Below are 15,820 nucleotides of genomic sequence, written 5' to 3'. Positions count from 1 at the left end.
GCACCACTCATCTCGGTTTTAATGGTTTATTAGCATTATTTAGCTCATATTCGTAAGTTGTCTGTCGAAAACAACCAAGTAGTGGATTCACTGGAAACAAAATACTGTACCTAGCTGAATTTTTTTTTCAGTGTAGCTGTAAAATTCCAGGTTAACAGTCATGTGTTTTTTGTTCCTGTTTTCAACCTGAAACCGAAAGATTAGAGCATTGTGCGTACATGATGAGAAAGCTGCAACTACATGTGCAGGCTGGAAATTTTCATTCAAATTGTTAGTTGTTGGTTCCCATTTCCCCCATGAATAGTTGGAGGCTTGGAGCATTTTAGATGTTCCTACCTGATGAGCGAAATCTAGCATGAGCACGTTTTACTCCTGTCCAGGAGCCGTTCGGAATCCGGTTATACTCCGGACGGCTGCTTGATTCCGATTCGGCTGCAAGTTCCCTGCCCAGATGAAGTATAAGAACACGATATTTGGGATGGATCCTCTCCCTGTGCCCTGTCTCGCCTTGCAGCAGCAGCAGCAGCACGGCCTGGAATCAGTAAAGACGACACTGTTCAACATCTTCGAGGGACAGGACATCGCCTGCGACATCGATGCCCTGACGAACAACAACAGCATCCCTGTTTCTTGTCTCTTTTACCTCACCACGAAAATTGGCCTTTTGCCTCCAATTCCGATTACTTCAGATGTCTGATCTCTGATGAGGGATCGCCGGCCGTGACTGACTCTGAGTCGGAATCAACCCTGCTTAGGTAGCAGCTTCGCCCATATAAGAGGAGCACAGAGCACGATTTGCAGATCCAACTAAGAAGAGAGGAATACAAGGTTGACAACACCACGCCGGCCATGGACAAGCCGAGCGGCCGCGTCTCCGTGCCTTGCCTCTCCATGGAGCAACACGACGAGTCTGCTGCAGATAAGCCGGCGCTGTTCAGCATCTCAGACAAGAAGGCCATCGACGGTGACATCCCTGGGCTGACCAACACCAACGCCTGGTTCACCCCGCAGGGGTGGATCCTACTACGCCAGAGCACCGCCACCTTCCTGCAGAACCCTCAGGATCCCCAAGACAAGATCCATCTCCCAGAAGGTCTGTCAACCAGATGCTCCTGCCAGCTCTCCGGCAAGCCATCTCTCCCTGGCTGCATCGTCCTCCTCGTTGAGCCCGTCGCCACCAACATATGGTACTGTCGCATCGGCGACGATGAAGAGTGGACGAGACACGACGACGACATTGGAACCCAGCCATTGGATCCACCCATGGATGGCAAGGACCACGAGAAGGTGCCGATATGCGAGATCGCCGCTTGCCGGGGCAAGTTCTACTTCAACTGCTTCTTCGAGAGCATCGGAGTACTGGAGTTTACCCCCACGCCGGTGTTCAGCACCATTGAGATCGTCGATCCTATCCCCGGAGGATTAGGGGTGATAGGCGCGGCGGTCGTGTTCTTGGTAGAATCCGAGGACGAATTGTACATGATCTGTCTGCGGCTTGACCACGACTTCGCCATATACGATATGACCGTTCATAGGATGGATTTCTTGAGCTTGCAATGGCGCAGAGCCTATGAGGCCGTGCGTTTTTTCTAGCTCCGTTATACTTCGGCGCTTCATGCTCGGCTGATGAGTATGGGCTTGAGAAAGATTCTGTGTATGTCTCGTATGCACTAGATAAATGTTTTGAGGTATCCAAGGTGGAGGATGATGCAACTGAGGTGCATGAGCTCATCGATGCTCCAGACTCAAGAAGAGGGATGTGGATTTTGCCTGTTGAAAATAAGTAGAAATGAAAATATTCGGAAACTGCCTGAAATGATATCATCTCTGTGGAAACGGGTTGACACAGAAAGCAGAAAAAATTATATAAGACTAGAATTGGAAATGGCTGTCACTTCTAGAAAATTTATTTGGTTGGTCCAAAGTTTCTGTCATCATTTTCAAGCCTAGTTGAAAGAATGTAAAGGATTTTTTTCTCCTAATGCAACTTTAGTTTATTATTTGTTTCTGCTTGATGAGTGCATTATCTATGAAATTAGAGTATTTTTACGGTCCAACAGCCTGGGTAGGTACCAAATCTACACCATTCATTTAACTTGATCGGATGGCTGAGACAGATTCAGTACCGGGCAGTACCACCGATCGATTCCATGCAGTACCACCGCCTGAAGGGCATTTTCGTAATTTCGCGTAGCCTCAGTTCAGATCAGATCGGCTCAGCCAGCCGCCTGCCCGTTCTCCATCCCAGGTTCTGAGCTTTTTTGCAGCGGCATCAACGGCGTCAGCCCACAGGATTTGGGCCGACGACGAGCTACAGGATTTGGGTCGGTGGTAGGCTGCGGGATCCGGGTCAACGGAGTGCACGAAGCCGACGGCGGCGGCGATGGGCTGCAGGATGCGAAGCGGCAGCGGGCTGCAGGATCCGTTCGAGGGTGTGCGCGAGGCCGGCGTCGATGGCGGATGGGGGAACCTAGCTGGCGTCGACGGGCTGGCAGGGATCTGGCCGCCGGCCTCTGTGGTGCGCGGCGGCCGGCGGGGCCGGCGTCGAGGGCGACGGCGGCCTGAATGTTAAGTCGACCTGACAATGTTTCCAATCATGCCCACGGTAATTGAACGGTTGGATTTCATTTGGTACCTGATGTACCATCTGCTGGACCGTAACAAATCTCATGAAATTAACATTTTTATATTTTTTTCCATCGTACTATCTATTGAAAGCATGAGAAGATATTTCGTTAAAAGAGGGGACTATGTACAGAGAGAACACACGGAAAATTGATGACCTTTATTTTGGTTTATTAAAAACTGAGTAGTGAACCTTGGCGCCACTCATCTCAATTGTAGTAATGACTTAGCATTATTTAGTTCATATTCCTAAGATGCATGTCTATCGAAAACATCCAAGTAGTGGATTCAGGGGAAAGAAAATACTGCACGTAGCTGAATACTCGTTTTTTTATGTCACCCAAATAACCATAATTTTTTTTAAAAAAATTAACAAAATAGATTAATATGAGGCACATTGTCCACAAGCATATAAGGTCAAATTCGACATTTACAGGTTGTGATAAAAATAACAAATTAAATATATACATTCAGTCATATTTGTTACTTTAACTTGTATATTTGTGCTGTAAAATATCTTATATTAAACTATCTTGTTAATTGGTTTTTAATATTTTAGTGCACATGCAAGAAATAAGTTGATGTCCCATTAAGGGATTAAAACACTTTTCTTGGATAATGTCACACTGCATGTGCCCAGTTACATGTGAGGATGAAATTCTCTCCCTAGTTCCAAATGAAAGTAACACACTTGGTAAATATATTTGAACTTGTAGAAGAGGGATAGGCTGTGAAATTACAGGTAAACAGTTATGTATGTTAATTTGTTCTTGTTTCCACCCTGAAGCCGAAAGATTAGAGCATTAGCTGTCCTACTTGATGGGAGAGCTGCAACCTACTTGTTGATGATCAGCACCGAGAGGTGAGGACATCAGAACAAGTCGCTTCAGAATTCAGAATTCAGAATTGGACTTGGAAAAGAAGAGAACGCAAGAACCTGATAGTAGCAGCGCATTGCAACCAGAACTTCTGAAGAGTGAACACCAGTTATCTGAATTTTAATGGTTTATAAATTACTTATCACAAAACATAAATTACTTATTTGTCTCAAAGATGTCTAATGCACCAAATATTTTAAATACTGAAACTCTGTAAAGTTATCAGTCAAAAAAAAAAAACCTCTGAAAAGGGGCAGTTCTTTGGAGGGATTGGAGATTTAGGAGAAACTCACACCCGTCGCTATTACTGTGATTATCTGTAAAACTATATTAACCATACTTTTAGAGACTTTCCTCTCTTGCGATCACAATCAAAATCAGAAAAGGAACAGAAGACATCAAATCCGTTTCCTTGTTACCAAAAACTGAACCACATGACCGCTGCTATAGGAAGGCGATCGATCTTCTTGTGACTAGTTGTGAGTTGTGAACCGACTCTGAAGCCGACTCGTCTCGTCGTCTGCAACACGGCACTGAATCGGAGTCTTCGCCTAGAGTATGTATGTAAGAGAGCCAAAAGCGTTGCTACCTGCAGAGATCCAACGCCGCATACTCACATCGATCACCATGATGGACAAGACGAGACATGTCCCTGTGCCTTGCAACGCCCTGAAGCACGGCGCCGATTCAGACAAGCCGGCGCTATTCAGCATCTCGGAGAAAAAGGCCATCGATGCCTACATACCCGGGATGACGAACAGCAACGCCTGGCCGACGCAGCAGGGATGGATCCTGATCCGCGACGACGCCACCATGTTTCTGCAGAACCCACAGGATCCTGACGAAAAGATTCATCTGCCGCACCTACCGGAAGTCCTGCACAGCAGATGTGCTTGCGTGCTCGCTCTCCGACAAGCCGACGATCCCCGGCTGCATCGTGCTCCTCGTCGAGCCCGAAGACACCATCATCTGGTACTGTCACGTCGGAGAAGATGAGGAGTGGGTTAGGCACGAGTACGATATTGGCACGCAGCACTTGGATCCACCCATGAATGGCAAGGACTATGAGAAAGTACTGATATGCTCGATCGCAGCTTGCCAAGGCAAGTTCTACTTCAACGCCAGATTCCACAACATCAGTGTGCTGGAGTTCACCCCAGAGCCGACGTTCAGCTCCATCGCAATCACCGACCCCATGGATTTTGTGGGCGCAGCATGCATATTCTTGGTGGAGTCGGAGAGCGAACTTTACATGGTATGTCAGCTGCTTGAGTACGACTTCAAGACTGTCTACGACGTCACTGTTTATAAGATGGATTTCTCCAAGCATCAATGGTGCATAGCCGAGGACATTGGTGGCCGTACGTTCTTGATAGCTCCTTGTTATTTTGGTGCTTCACGTTCGGCTGATGAGTGTGGGCTAGAGAAGGATTGTGTATATGCTATTTTTGCGCGTGATAAATATTTTGAGGTATCCAAGGTAGAGGATGGAGAAACTGACGAGTATGATCTCATCGAAGCTCCAAATTCAGAAAGAGGGATGTGGATTTTGCCCATTACTGGGTAGTCTAGTTTCACAATTGGGAATTGGACTTTGTTTTATCATATATTTCACCTGTAAAGAAACATGTTCTTAATCAGTGTAACCGTAGTTAAATTCGTGTTTCCAACTTAATGAGCTATATATATATGAAACAATACTATCGTTCGTGTATCAATCAGCATGACAAGAATTTTTGTTGGAAAGAAAGGGAGGGTCAGTATTTCTAATGTGTGACACACAGAAAATGCAGGAATTTGATAACTTAACTTTGTATACTGGTTTAGCTAGCATCGTTTACTTTGTAAGTTCTGTCAAAAGAGCCAACACTTGATTATGTGGAAACAAATGACTACCTAGCAGTGCATGTTGCCAAAGCCGGCCACCTGTAGATGGAATTATATTTTCATGCAAATTATTAGTTTTTGGTTCCCTGAATAGTTGGGTGTTCCTACGTGATGAACAAAGCACAAATTACTTTGTCGATCAGCTTCTGAAGAGGAGCAAACCCTGCAGATCCAGCACATGTACTTCCTTCAGAATTCAGATAGGCCTGATTAGGCCCAAATTGGGAAAACGTCTGTTTATGCAAGCCCAAAGCCCAAATTGGCAAAACGTAAGCATCTGGTCTCTGATTTTTCATGTCGTGTCAGGCTGCAATTCGTGGAGCTTCAGGCAGGGATTGCTGTGACCGACTCGTAATCCACCGTTTGTACTCCGCAACATCTGACCTTGTGACTCGTCTGCAACCAGCTAGCAATCCCCTACATAAGAGAGGCTTCGGTTCGGTTGCAGATCCAACGAAGAGGATAGGAGATAGATCAGCCTTGATCACCATGGACAAGACGAGCCGTGTCCCCGTGCCTTGCCTCGCCCTGTACCTAAAGCATGGCGCCGACACAGACAAGCCGGCGCTGTTCAGCATCTCGGAGAAGAAGGCCATCAATGGCGGCGACATCCCCGGGCTGACCAACACCAACTCCTGGGTGACGTCGCAGGGGTGGATCCTAGTCCGCGACACCGCCTCCGCAACCACATTTTTGCAGAATCCTCGCGATTTCGACGATAAGATTCAGCTACCCCATCTACCCCAGGACGTGCACATCAGTTCCACATGTCTGCTCTCCTGCAAGCCCACGATGCCTGGCTGCGTCGTTCTCCTCGTTGAGCCAGTCGGCACTATCATCTGGTACTGTCACATTGGAGACGACGAGAAGTGGGTGGAACATGACTACGACATTGGCACGCAGGTCTTGGACCCTCCCTTGGATGGCAAGGACCACGAGAAGGTGCCGATATGCTGGATCGCCGCTTGCCAGGGCAAGTTCTACTTCAATGGCGGCTTCGAAAGCATCGGCGTGCTGGAGTTCTCCCCCTCGCCAACATTCAGCTCCATCGCAATCATCGACCCCATCATTGGAGGATTAGGGGTGATGGGCATGGCAAGCCTGTACATGGTCGAGTCCTTGGATGAACTATACATGGTTTGCCAAATGTATGACTCTGACATGAAGACCATCTACGATGTTACTGTTTATAGGATGGATTTCTTGAAGCAACAATGGTGCATAGCCGAGGACATTGGTGGTCGTGCGTTCTTGGTAGCTTCATGCTATTTTGGTGCTTCACGTTCAGCTGATGAGTGTGGGCTGGAGAAGGATTGTGTCTACTCTATTTTTGCGCGCGATAAGTATTTTGAGGTGTGTAAGGTGGAGGATGGAGAAACTGAAGAGTATGATCTCATCGAAGCTCCAGATTCACAAGGAGGGATGTGGATTTTGCCCGTTGAAAAAAAGTAGAGATGAAAACTGTTCAGAACTGTAGGAAACAATATCATCTCTATGGAAACAACGCTAATAGAAATTAGAAAAATCAAATGTTATATATAGCTAGAAACAAGGAAACGAATCATTTCTATGAAAATGATACTTGGTCAATTGGAATTTCTGCCACTGTTTTCAACCTGTAGCGTCCGTTCCGTCGTGGCGCCTAGCGGGAAAATTTAAATTCTAAAAACCCTAATTGCGAAAATTGTTTCTTCGCTTGCAGTCAGTCTCCGCGCCATTCCGGATCTCGAATCCCCGATCCATCGTCAAATCCAAACCCTAATCTCAATCTTCCTTCCCAAATCAATTCCTCTGCAAAAGTCTATTTTGCCTCCCTCAGGTTCGATGGGCCGAATTCCTCTCGGCCCATCTCTCTCCCCATCTCTCTCTCCCCCCTCTCTCTCTCTCTCCCTCTCTCCCTCGCTCTGCCCGTGCGCCGCGCGCGCGTGCGCGTGAGCCGCGCCGAGCCGAGCGCGGAGAGCCCTCACTGCCGCTTCCCGCCGACGCCGCCCAAATCGCCGCGCCGCCCGTTGCTTCCCGCGCGCGCACGCCGTGGTGGCCGACCGGCCAGTCGCCGCCGCCGTCAGCACCTGCCGCGCCTGCCCCGCGTTTGCCGCCCGTGTCGCCGCTCCGCTCCAAACCGGTCCGCCGTCATCGCCGTCGTCATCGACCCGGCCCCGCCACCACCGCGCGCTAGCTTCCAAGGGACGGAGGTAGAGCCCCTCCTCCCTCTGCCGCGTCGTTCTCTCTCCCTCCTTCTTTTCCCAAAGAAGCAAGGAGGCAAGCCCCATTTCCCTCTTCCTTTCTTCTTTTTCCTCCCATCGCTGGCGTCACCCTCCCTTGGACCGAGCGCTACTCGCTCCCTTGACCGCCCTAGGTCAGTTCCCAAACCAACATCGCCTCCTATTTAACCAAGGCGACCTCCCATCGATTCCTCCCCCCCGTTTCGCTCGCCACCACCGCGCCATTGCCGCCCCTCTGTCTCGCCTCTGCCGTTCATTGCCAAGCGCCGGGAGAGCCGGTGCGTGCGAAGGACGCGTGAAGGGGACTCCGGGTGCACCCTCTCCTTCCTCTTCCCCGGCCCGAGGCCGGAGCGATCACGCCCCGCGCCGTCGGCCGTCGTCACTGCGCCCGCCCGCACGGTAGTGCATCTTCCCGTTCTCCCTCCTTGCCCCCCCTCTTCCTCTTAGCTTTCGGTAGAAGCTTGTGTAGCCTCCCCGTAGCTAGCTGGCGCCGCCCCGACTGCTGCCGTCGCTCGCAGTGGGCTCGCCGCCGTCGCCGCCCGAGTCCGGTAGCCACCTCTCATCGCCGGCCTCCCACGGCGTGTTTCCTCCTAATCCGGCGCAAGGGATGGATTCCCGGAGTCACGTAGATGCTCTAGCTCGCCCGAACTGATCTCCCGTCGCACCGTCGCCGTTTCCATCTTCTCTCGCCGCCGGATGCCGCCGCCGCAATCCGCCGCCGTCGAACTCCATCCGGTGAATCCAAGCCGTTGGCTCGCTCCCTCTCGTTCTCCCTCATCATTCCGGTGTACACCCCGTCGCCCCTCGTCGTCGCACGGTGTCCCGGAGAAACCGCCGCTGCCCGCCGTCCATTCGCAGCCGGCGCCTTCGTCTTCCTCCAGCCGGCCCGCGTGGCAGCCACGTAGGCGCCACGTCGGTGCCACCTCGGCACGACCGGATCGGCTGACCCCGGTCAGCCGCTTCCTCCGGCCCCGCTCGCGCGCGCGGTCCACCGCGAGCCATGAGGCTGCGCGTGGGCCTGCCGCATCCGCGTCCACCACGAACCGCGCGCATGCACCGCGCCTCCCTCCCCAAACCCTAGCACGCCCCACGTGCACCTCGCTCACGGTGAGCCAAGTTGCCGACAAGCGGGTCCCACTCGGGACCACGCGGGATGGACCCGACCCACCGGCTCTCTCTCTCTCTCTCCTCCCCGCCCGCGCGCGCGCCTTGGGCCGCCTTCTCGGGCCGGCCGGCCCATTAAGCTCGGTCGAGCCGCCCCTTTCTCTCGGGCCGCGCCCTAGCCGCCCGAGGGAAGTCTAATTCCCTTCCCTCTTTCTTTTCTTTTCTTTTCTCAAAAAGGATTTAAATAAATCCTCTTTCTTTAGATCAAAAATCTAATAATCTTAGAAATTCAATATCTCCTCAACCGTATGTCCGTTTGACTCCGTTCAACTTCCAAAATTCCTCAAATCTTGAGATCTATCTAATGGCACGCTTAGAGGTCAATAATAGGGCTTTATTTTCGCTGTTTGTTGAGTTATCCCGTTCGGCGTGTAGTTTCGGAGCCTGAAGACCCGCAGTGCGAGGATTTCGAGGATCAAGCTCAAGATCTCGAGCAAGGCAAGTCACCTTTGATCAGCTTGCACCTATAAATTAAATCTAAGTATTTCTTTTTGCAAATATTGCATGAATAGGATTAACACAAGTAATTCGGCCGCGGCTTGCGAGATAGCCCGCCGGCCCCCAAACCTAAATTGCTGCAATTACCCTCCGTGAATTATTGAACACTTAACCCTCCTTTGTCAACTGTTGTGCTTCGATGTATGGGCCTTCGGGCACGCGCATCGGAACACCTTCCCTCAAATTTAAAATATCCAACGATGGGTAAAACTTGGGTTTTACAAAAGACTTGGAAAACCCGACACCTGGGTCGGTGCTTGCGAACTAAATGAATTTTTCCAAAATCGCGGACCAGGGAACGTACCGGGAGTACAGTTTCCTGCTCTTGCACTTAAGGACCGTTTCCTTGGAATTTCATCCGAACATAAGACAAGTGCGACCACATGGGTGGAATGGGACACCCCTGGCTGAGTAACTAGCTAATCGGGGGAGCCATGATGCCAAGAGACATGTGGATTCAATGGGGTGGTGTCGGGGAGAACCCCCAGGTTTCCTGGCACAGTATGGTCTGGGACCTAATCTGGTGTTGGTCTGGGACCCCTCTCGTTGGCATATGGTGAACCTGTGTCTGCTCTCGAAATGCCTTGTCATGAAAGCCCTTAGGTCACCAGACGTGGCCGTTCTGCATGGGCTGGATGATCCGGGTTAGTAATGTCGTGTGGGTAAAGTGTACTCCCTCTGTAGAGGTTAACAAACTGTTCGAACAGCCGTGCCCACGGTCATGGGCGGATGTGAGGTGATTCCTAGCGTAGTTTTGTTTGACTACTGCTTTGTGAAATTGCTGTTGTGGAATGGGTTCGATGTTTGGAAAATCTACGGCTGATGGGATCAGCCAGGCCCGGGTGGCCGTTTGAAAGCTGTTGGCCGGGTGCCAACCTTGATCAATTCAAAAGACTGATACATCGCACATACTCCGATCGGACGAGACGCACTGTCCCATCCGTGTCGTTTGAGAAGTACTCACTTAGTTGTTTCAAAAAGGAGTTTAAATAAAATCAATTGTAAAAACAACAGCCTTCCCCTTGAAGCCTACATTAAACACTTATTTCCCATGGCTTGCTGAGTACCCCTGTACTCACCCTTGCTCTATATAAATAATTCCCCCCCCCCAGTTGCTAAAGAAGATGATGTGGCCCCTGCTGACGAGGAGTTCTTCCAGGAGCAAGTCGGCTACGATGAGTTTTAGGGTTTCGGCCTAGTTCCCAAGTCGCGTCTGTCATGTTTGGTCCAAGTCTTGGCTTCCACTTTCCCTTTTGTAATGCAATTGTGAGCTCGGGATCTGTCCGCAGCCCAACATGACTGTACTCCTACTCTATAATAAAGAGACCTCTGTTGCTGTGATATACTGTCATCCTGTGATACCAGCACTGTTTCCTGGGACTGGTATCGATTAACAGGTTAATTTGGAGCGTCACGGGCTAGTTCCGCTCGGGGCTAGTTCGGGGCGTGACACAACCCTAGTTGAAATACTATAAAATCTTTTTTTCTAGTTTAACTCTAGTTTATTACTCCCTCCGTTTTTTAATAGATGACGCCGTTGACTTTTTCTCACATGTTTGACCATTTGTCTTATTCAAAAAAATTACGTAATTATAATTTATTTTGTTATGAGTTGTTTTATCACTCATAGTACTTTAAGTGTGATTTATATCTTATGCATTTACATAAAATTTTTGAATAAGACGAATGGTCAATCATGTGAGAAAAAGTCAACAGCGTCATCTATTAAAAAATGGAGGTAGTATTTGTTTTTGCAGCGCTTAATGAGTGCACTATCTATGAAATTAACATTTCTCCTTTTTGCATCGTATTGTCTACTGAAAGCATAACAAGATATTTCATTGGAAAGAAAGGGTTATGTACAATTGATGATCCTATTCTGTTGTATTAAAAAGTGAGTAGTGAACCTTGGTGCCACTCATCTCAGGTTTAATGGTTTAGCATTATTTGGTTCATATTCATAAATTGTCTGTCGACGAACCAAGTAGTGGATTCAGCGCAAACAAAATAATGAACCTAGCAGAATAATGCCACATTAAATGGAGCACCACAAGAAAATTTGTTGGAAAGAAACGGTTCGTTATTATTTCTCATGTTGCCGAGGCAGATTTTTGTAGGCAGAGGGAAGACAAGACACATGAACTTGATGACCTTACTCAAAGCATGAGTGAACCTGGGCGCCACTTATATCAAGTCTACTGATTCAGCATTGTTTAGTTTGTAAGTTCTGTTAGAATAACCAAATGCTTGATTATGTGGAAACAAAGTACTCCACTGTACCTAGCAGTGTCAACTTCCAAGTGTCGATGGAATTATCTGTCGAGATCCAACTTCCATGTTGAAGTAACAAAATTAACATATCCACTTGAACCTGTACTAATTTGTAAACATGCATAGGCCTTAAAATTATAGTCATGCTGCTATGTGTTTGTTCCTGTTCCCCCTGAATGGTTTGAGCATTAGGACATTAGGTGTGTCTACTGGACAAGCAAAGCAGCAATTTTCCTCTTTTTTTTTTTGGTCATCTACTTCAGAGTTCAGAATTCAGCATATCCAACTTCAGAATTCAGCACATCTAATTTCAGAATTCAGACGGTGACAGCTACAAGAAATTTGCACTCGTCGACAGCCCAGGTCCTGAAACTGATTGGTAGTAGTGCATTACAATCTGAAGAGTGAATACATATTTTACCAGTTATATATCAATTTTAATTCCGTTCAAAAAAATATCAATTTTAACGGTTTAAATTTTGTCCAAAGTTTGTTCAAGCCAGGGTTCGATTCCTGAACTCCTCACCTTCCGCCTGGATTAAATGAAGGGTTGGAAATATGTGACTCCTCCTATCTTAATTCCATTGGATGGCTAGCTCCTTCTAGCCATCCCAACCTTTTGTTCAAGCAAAAAATCCTTGTCCCAAGGTAAATAATTCTGAACATCACTACCTCTGAATAATGGAGTGATTGGGGATTGGAGAAATTCAGATGAGAGGCTACTTAAATTAGTGCACATTTGGAGAGTAAATTTGCTCTCTGAAATAATCACAATCACAAAAAGCAAAATAAAATGTATCGAATCCTTGTCCTTATTACAAACTGAACGAAGTGAGTAACCAACATCAAAATTCGCAGAACAGACAGTTCTGCACGAACGAGCAGCGTGGGATTAGATCAACGCCAAGAAGGCGCAACTGCGATCCGATCTCCTCCTTCCTCCTCTTGCGGTTGGGTGGGCTAATTGCAGAGCAAGTACCTGGTGAGCACGAGGACGCCGCAGGCGGCGCCGAAGAGGAGGAAGACGGCGAGGTCCCTGGCCGCCCAGCGCTTGGGCCTCTCGCCGCCGGCGCCGCCCTTGGCCTCGACGCGCAGGCTCTTGGCGCGGCGCAGCGCGTCCACCTCCTTGAGGAGGTCGAACTCGAGCCCCTTCCGCTTGAGCTCGGCGACGCACTTGCCGAGCAGCAGCGCGTCCTCCCGCTCCCGCGCCAGCAGCCGCTCCAGCACCGCCTCCGTGTCCGCCTTGTACCGCAGCGCCCACAGCATGGCCAGCGACGAGAGCAGCGACACGAGGCAGGGGATCCACGAGCGCCGGCACGCCGCGGAGGTGGAGGCGGAGGCGGAGAGGAAGAGGAGGAGGATGGAGGCGGCGTGGAAGGCGAAGAAGGCGCAGTAGAGGAAGGCGATCTCCTTGCGGGCGCCGTCGAGGCGGGCCTCCCGCAGGGCGACGCGGCGGGCGAGCAGGTCCTCCTCCTTGAGCCACTGCTTCAGCAGCAGCCGGTGCGTCCCGCTCTCCGCGATCTGGCTCAGCGGGTGCCTCGCCTTCGCCTGCCCCGCCACGACGAGCGCGTCGGCCGCCATGGATTCGTCGAGGTGGTTTCGCGTGCGTCGTGGGGGTGAGGGGATTTGGTTGCGGTTTTGGCGTGTTTGTGGGGGGTGGATTTGAAGGGGGAATTTTGGGCGGAATCGAGGGTGGCTGGCTGGCAACGGTCGGGGTGGAAAAGCGGGCGCGCACCTGAGGCGGACGCAACGGTCGGAATCGAATCGGTGGCGTGTGGTGGAATCATTCGGGCTTGGCGGTGGTCGAATCGGGTGCACGCGCCCGGCTAAATGGGCTACGAGTTATTGGGCCGCGTCGCGAGAGGCGATTTTGGGCTTTCGGTCTGCTTGTCGCGTTCGGTGTGTGACTGTGAAGATGACGAGGCCTATGGAGCGCCTACGAGCGTCGCTCTGATTATCAGGGAAAATATCAGTCCATGTCATCACGAGGAATTTTACTAGTAGATTTACTCACGAGTAAAAATTTTAGTGAGTGGTGATGTGGACGAATCTTAGACGTTCATTTTTCGATTCAACAGTAATTTTCACTACATATATGGTTTGCAGTATATATTTTCCCAATTATCATGACAAATTCCCCGTCTATGCTTTTGATGAATATTGTCAACCACCAACTCATAATCTCATTTGTTTGCTCATGTGTTCTCATATCAGTATGTATAAGTATCCAATGGCGGATTTAGGCCATTTCTGTGGGGTCGGCTGACCCCACAGCTTTTTGAAAAACATCTTATAAATCTTAATTTTCATGTATAAATCCAAAAGAATTTAGAGAAATGACCCCACTTAAATACAAACCACTAGTAATTGACCTCACAGATTTAAATTTCTGGCTCCACCACTGTAAGTATCCACCTACTCACTTCTATCTATGTACTGGAGTAGTCCTTAATGCATATATATCTCCTCCTCTTTGGACATCACATCATCTCACTAAGACTGAGAACAACTCAATGTCAAGCAACATCTGTACGTACAATTAACCATACATACTTGAAGTTCGTGCACACACACTCTCTCTCAAGTATCCAAGTTTTGGCATAGGAAATGGGGGCGTCAGGAAAAACACCTTCGACAGTGTAGGCCGCTAGTACAGCTCGCCAGCGTTGTCATGGCTCATGCATAGATATTTGCCTCTTTGGGCAACAGTAGTAAGGCTCAACGGACCATCTCCATAGTTATCTAGCTTCTCCGATTCTCATCAAAATGTCTGCTTGCACTTGCAGCGGCTTTCAACTACTGAAGCCGTATGGTAGCAATCGCGGCCGATCAAGGCCAATGCGTACTTCTAGCGTGCTATGCACTTGGGAATTACATCCCTGGGTTTAGCAATTACCACCCGTTGCGAATTGCGATCAACCCTCGGAGGTTAATTTAGGGCTCCTATGAAACGCGTCAATGAAAATCGTAGAAATAAGAAAAAAAATACATAAATCAAATGTACGCCATATAAAATCTTATAGGAATTTATCAAATTTGTGGTCTTGATTGTCGGGGCCTCTGATCTCAAGCGTGGGGAGGAAACCCCCCTCTGATGATGATGTGCTTTTGAATTTTGTCAACCACCATCTCATAACCTCATTTACATTGCCCATGTGTACGCATGCCAGCATATATATCCGCGTACTCACTTCCCTGGCCTGGAGTCCATTCACACTACTCTTCGGACATTGTCAAAAAAAAAAAGGGGGGGTACAATCTGGTGACAAGGTTGATATGGCTTTGGTTTCTCACTCCCCTCCCTCTTGAAAAATAGTTTTGGACTTAGAAATGGGAGACGTCAGGAAAACACGTTCGACAATGTTAGACAATTCTCCTACAGCTACCAAGAATAGGCTTGATAGTCATGGGCCTTGAGTGGGTCAAAGTGCAGTGGCTCAGTTCGATCGGCCATGAGGATAGGTGTCCCCTCCTCCTTTTTGACCTTAATTAGGCTATGTGTTTAAATCATCACTGATCTGTGTGCTTATGCTTAGATTGTTTATAAATATCAGATTAATCCATTTCTCAAATTTATAATAATTAAAACTTAATTAATTACACAGTACTACAACCTTATTTTTATGAAACACTTAATCTTTATATTCATCTTTATCTTTAGAAGATTCAAATACCATAATAGTATTTACCCTACTTGGCATCGCGAATTAACGAGGGTTTGGTTTGTCTCGTCGGCGGCACGTGTTGGTGGGCCATGGATTGGTGTGAATCCGGCCCAGGTCCCCTCTCGGGCTAAAGAATCTCACCACTCTTCTTTCCCGGATAGGTGCAGAAGCACACACATGGGGAGTGGATTCAATTAGTATTGTGCTCGCAAAAGGAATAGGAATAAGCGGCCATAAGACCCTCTGCGAGGTATTTTTCCTTACGTAATACTCTAATTGCTTGCCTTATTTTCAACGTGATTTCATAGCTTTTTCGGTGGGAATTTCCCTATTAAATACTAAAGGAGCGAGCTCTAATTAGATACTTATTTCTTTTTTTTCCCGAGCATTGAAATAACAAATTAAAATCAAAATAATATGATTCAACCTCAGACCCTTTTAAATGTAGCAGATAACAGTGGAGCTCGAAAATTGATGTGTATTCGAGTCATAGGAGCTGCTAGTAATCAGCGATATGCTCGTATTGGTGATGTTATTATTGCTGTAATCAAAGACGCAGTGTCCTAAATGCCTCTAGAAAGATCCGAAGTAATTCGAGCTATAATTGTAC

The 15,820-nt window shown here is 48.4% G+C and overlaps 1 protein-coding gene across 1 annotated transcript; it reads right to left on the bottom strand.

The window, feature by feature from the left end:
• Window positions 1-12,247: 12,247 nt before the first annotated feature.
• Window positions 12,248-13,179, bottom strand: LOC4334301 (uncharacterized). The gene has a single exon (XM_015774555.3). It carries the CDS (start codon window positions 13,124-13,126, stop codon window positions 12,506-12,508), a length of 621 nt encoding a protein of 206 aa, XP_015630041.1. The 5' UTR covers window positions 13,127-13,179; the 3' UTR covers window positions 12,248-12,505.
• Between the last annotated feature and the right edge of the window lie 2,641 nt (window positions 13,180-15,820).

The sequence above is a fragment of the Oryza sativa genome, chromosome 3 (assembly GCF_034140825.1).
Source record: "Oryza sativa Japonica Group chromosome 3, ASM3414082v1".
Classification (NCBI taxonomy): domain Eukaryota; kingdom Viridiplantae; phylum Streptophyta; class Magnoliopsida; order Poales; family Poaceae; genus Oryza; species Oryza sativa.
Note: the sequence above shows the minus strand (reverse complement) of the source record. Positions and strands in the feature narration are given on the sequence as shown.

Excerpts from the sequence above, each read along its gene's own strand:
- LOC4334301 (XM_015774555.3), bottom strand. The coding sequence starts at position 13,126 with ATGGCGGCCGACGCGCTCGTCGTGGCGGGGCAGGCGAAGGCGAGGCAC.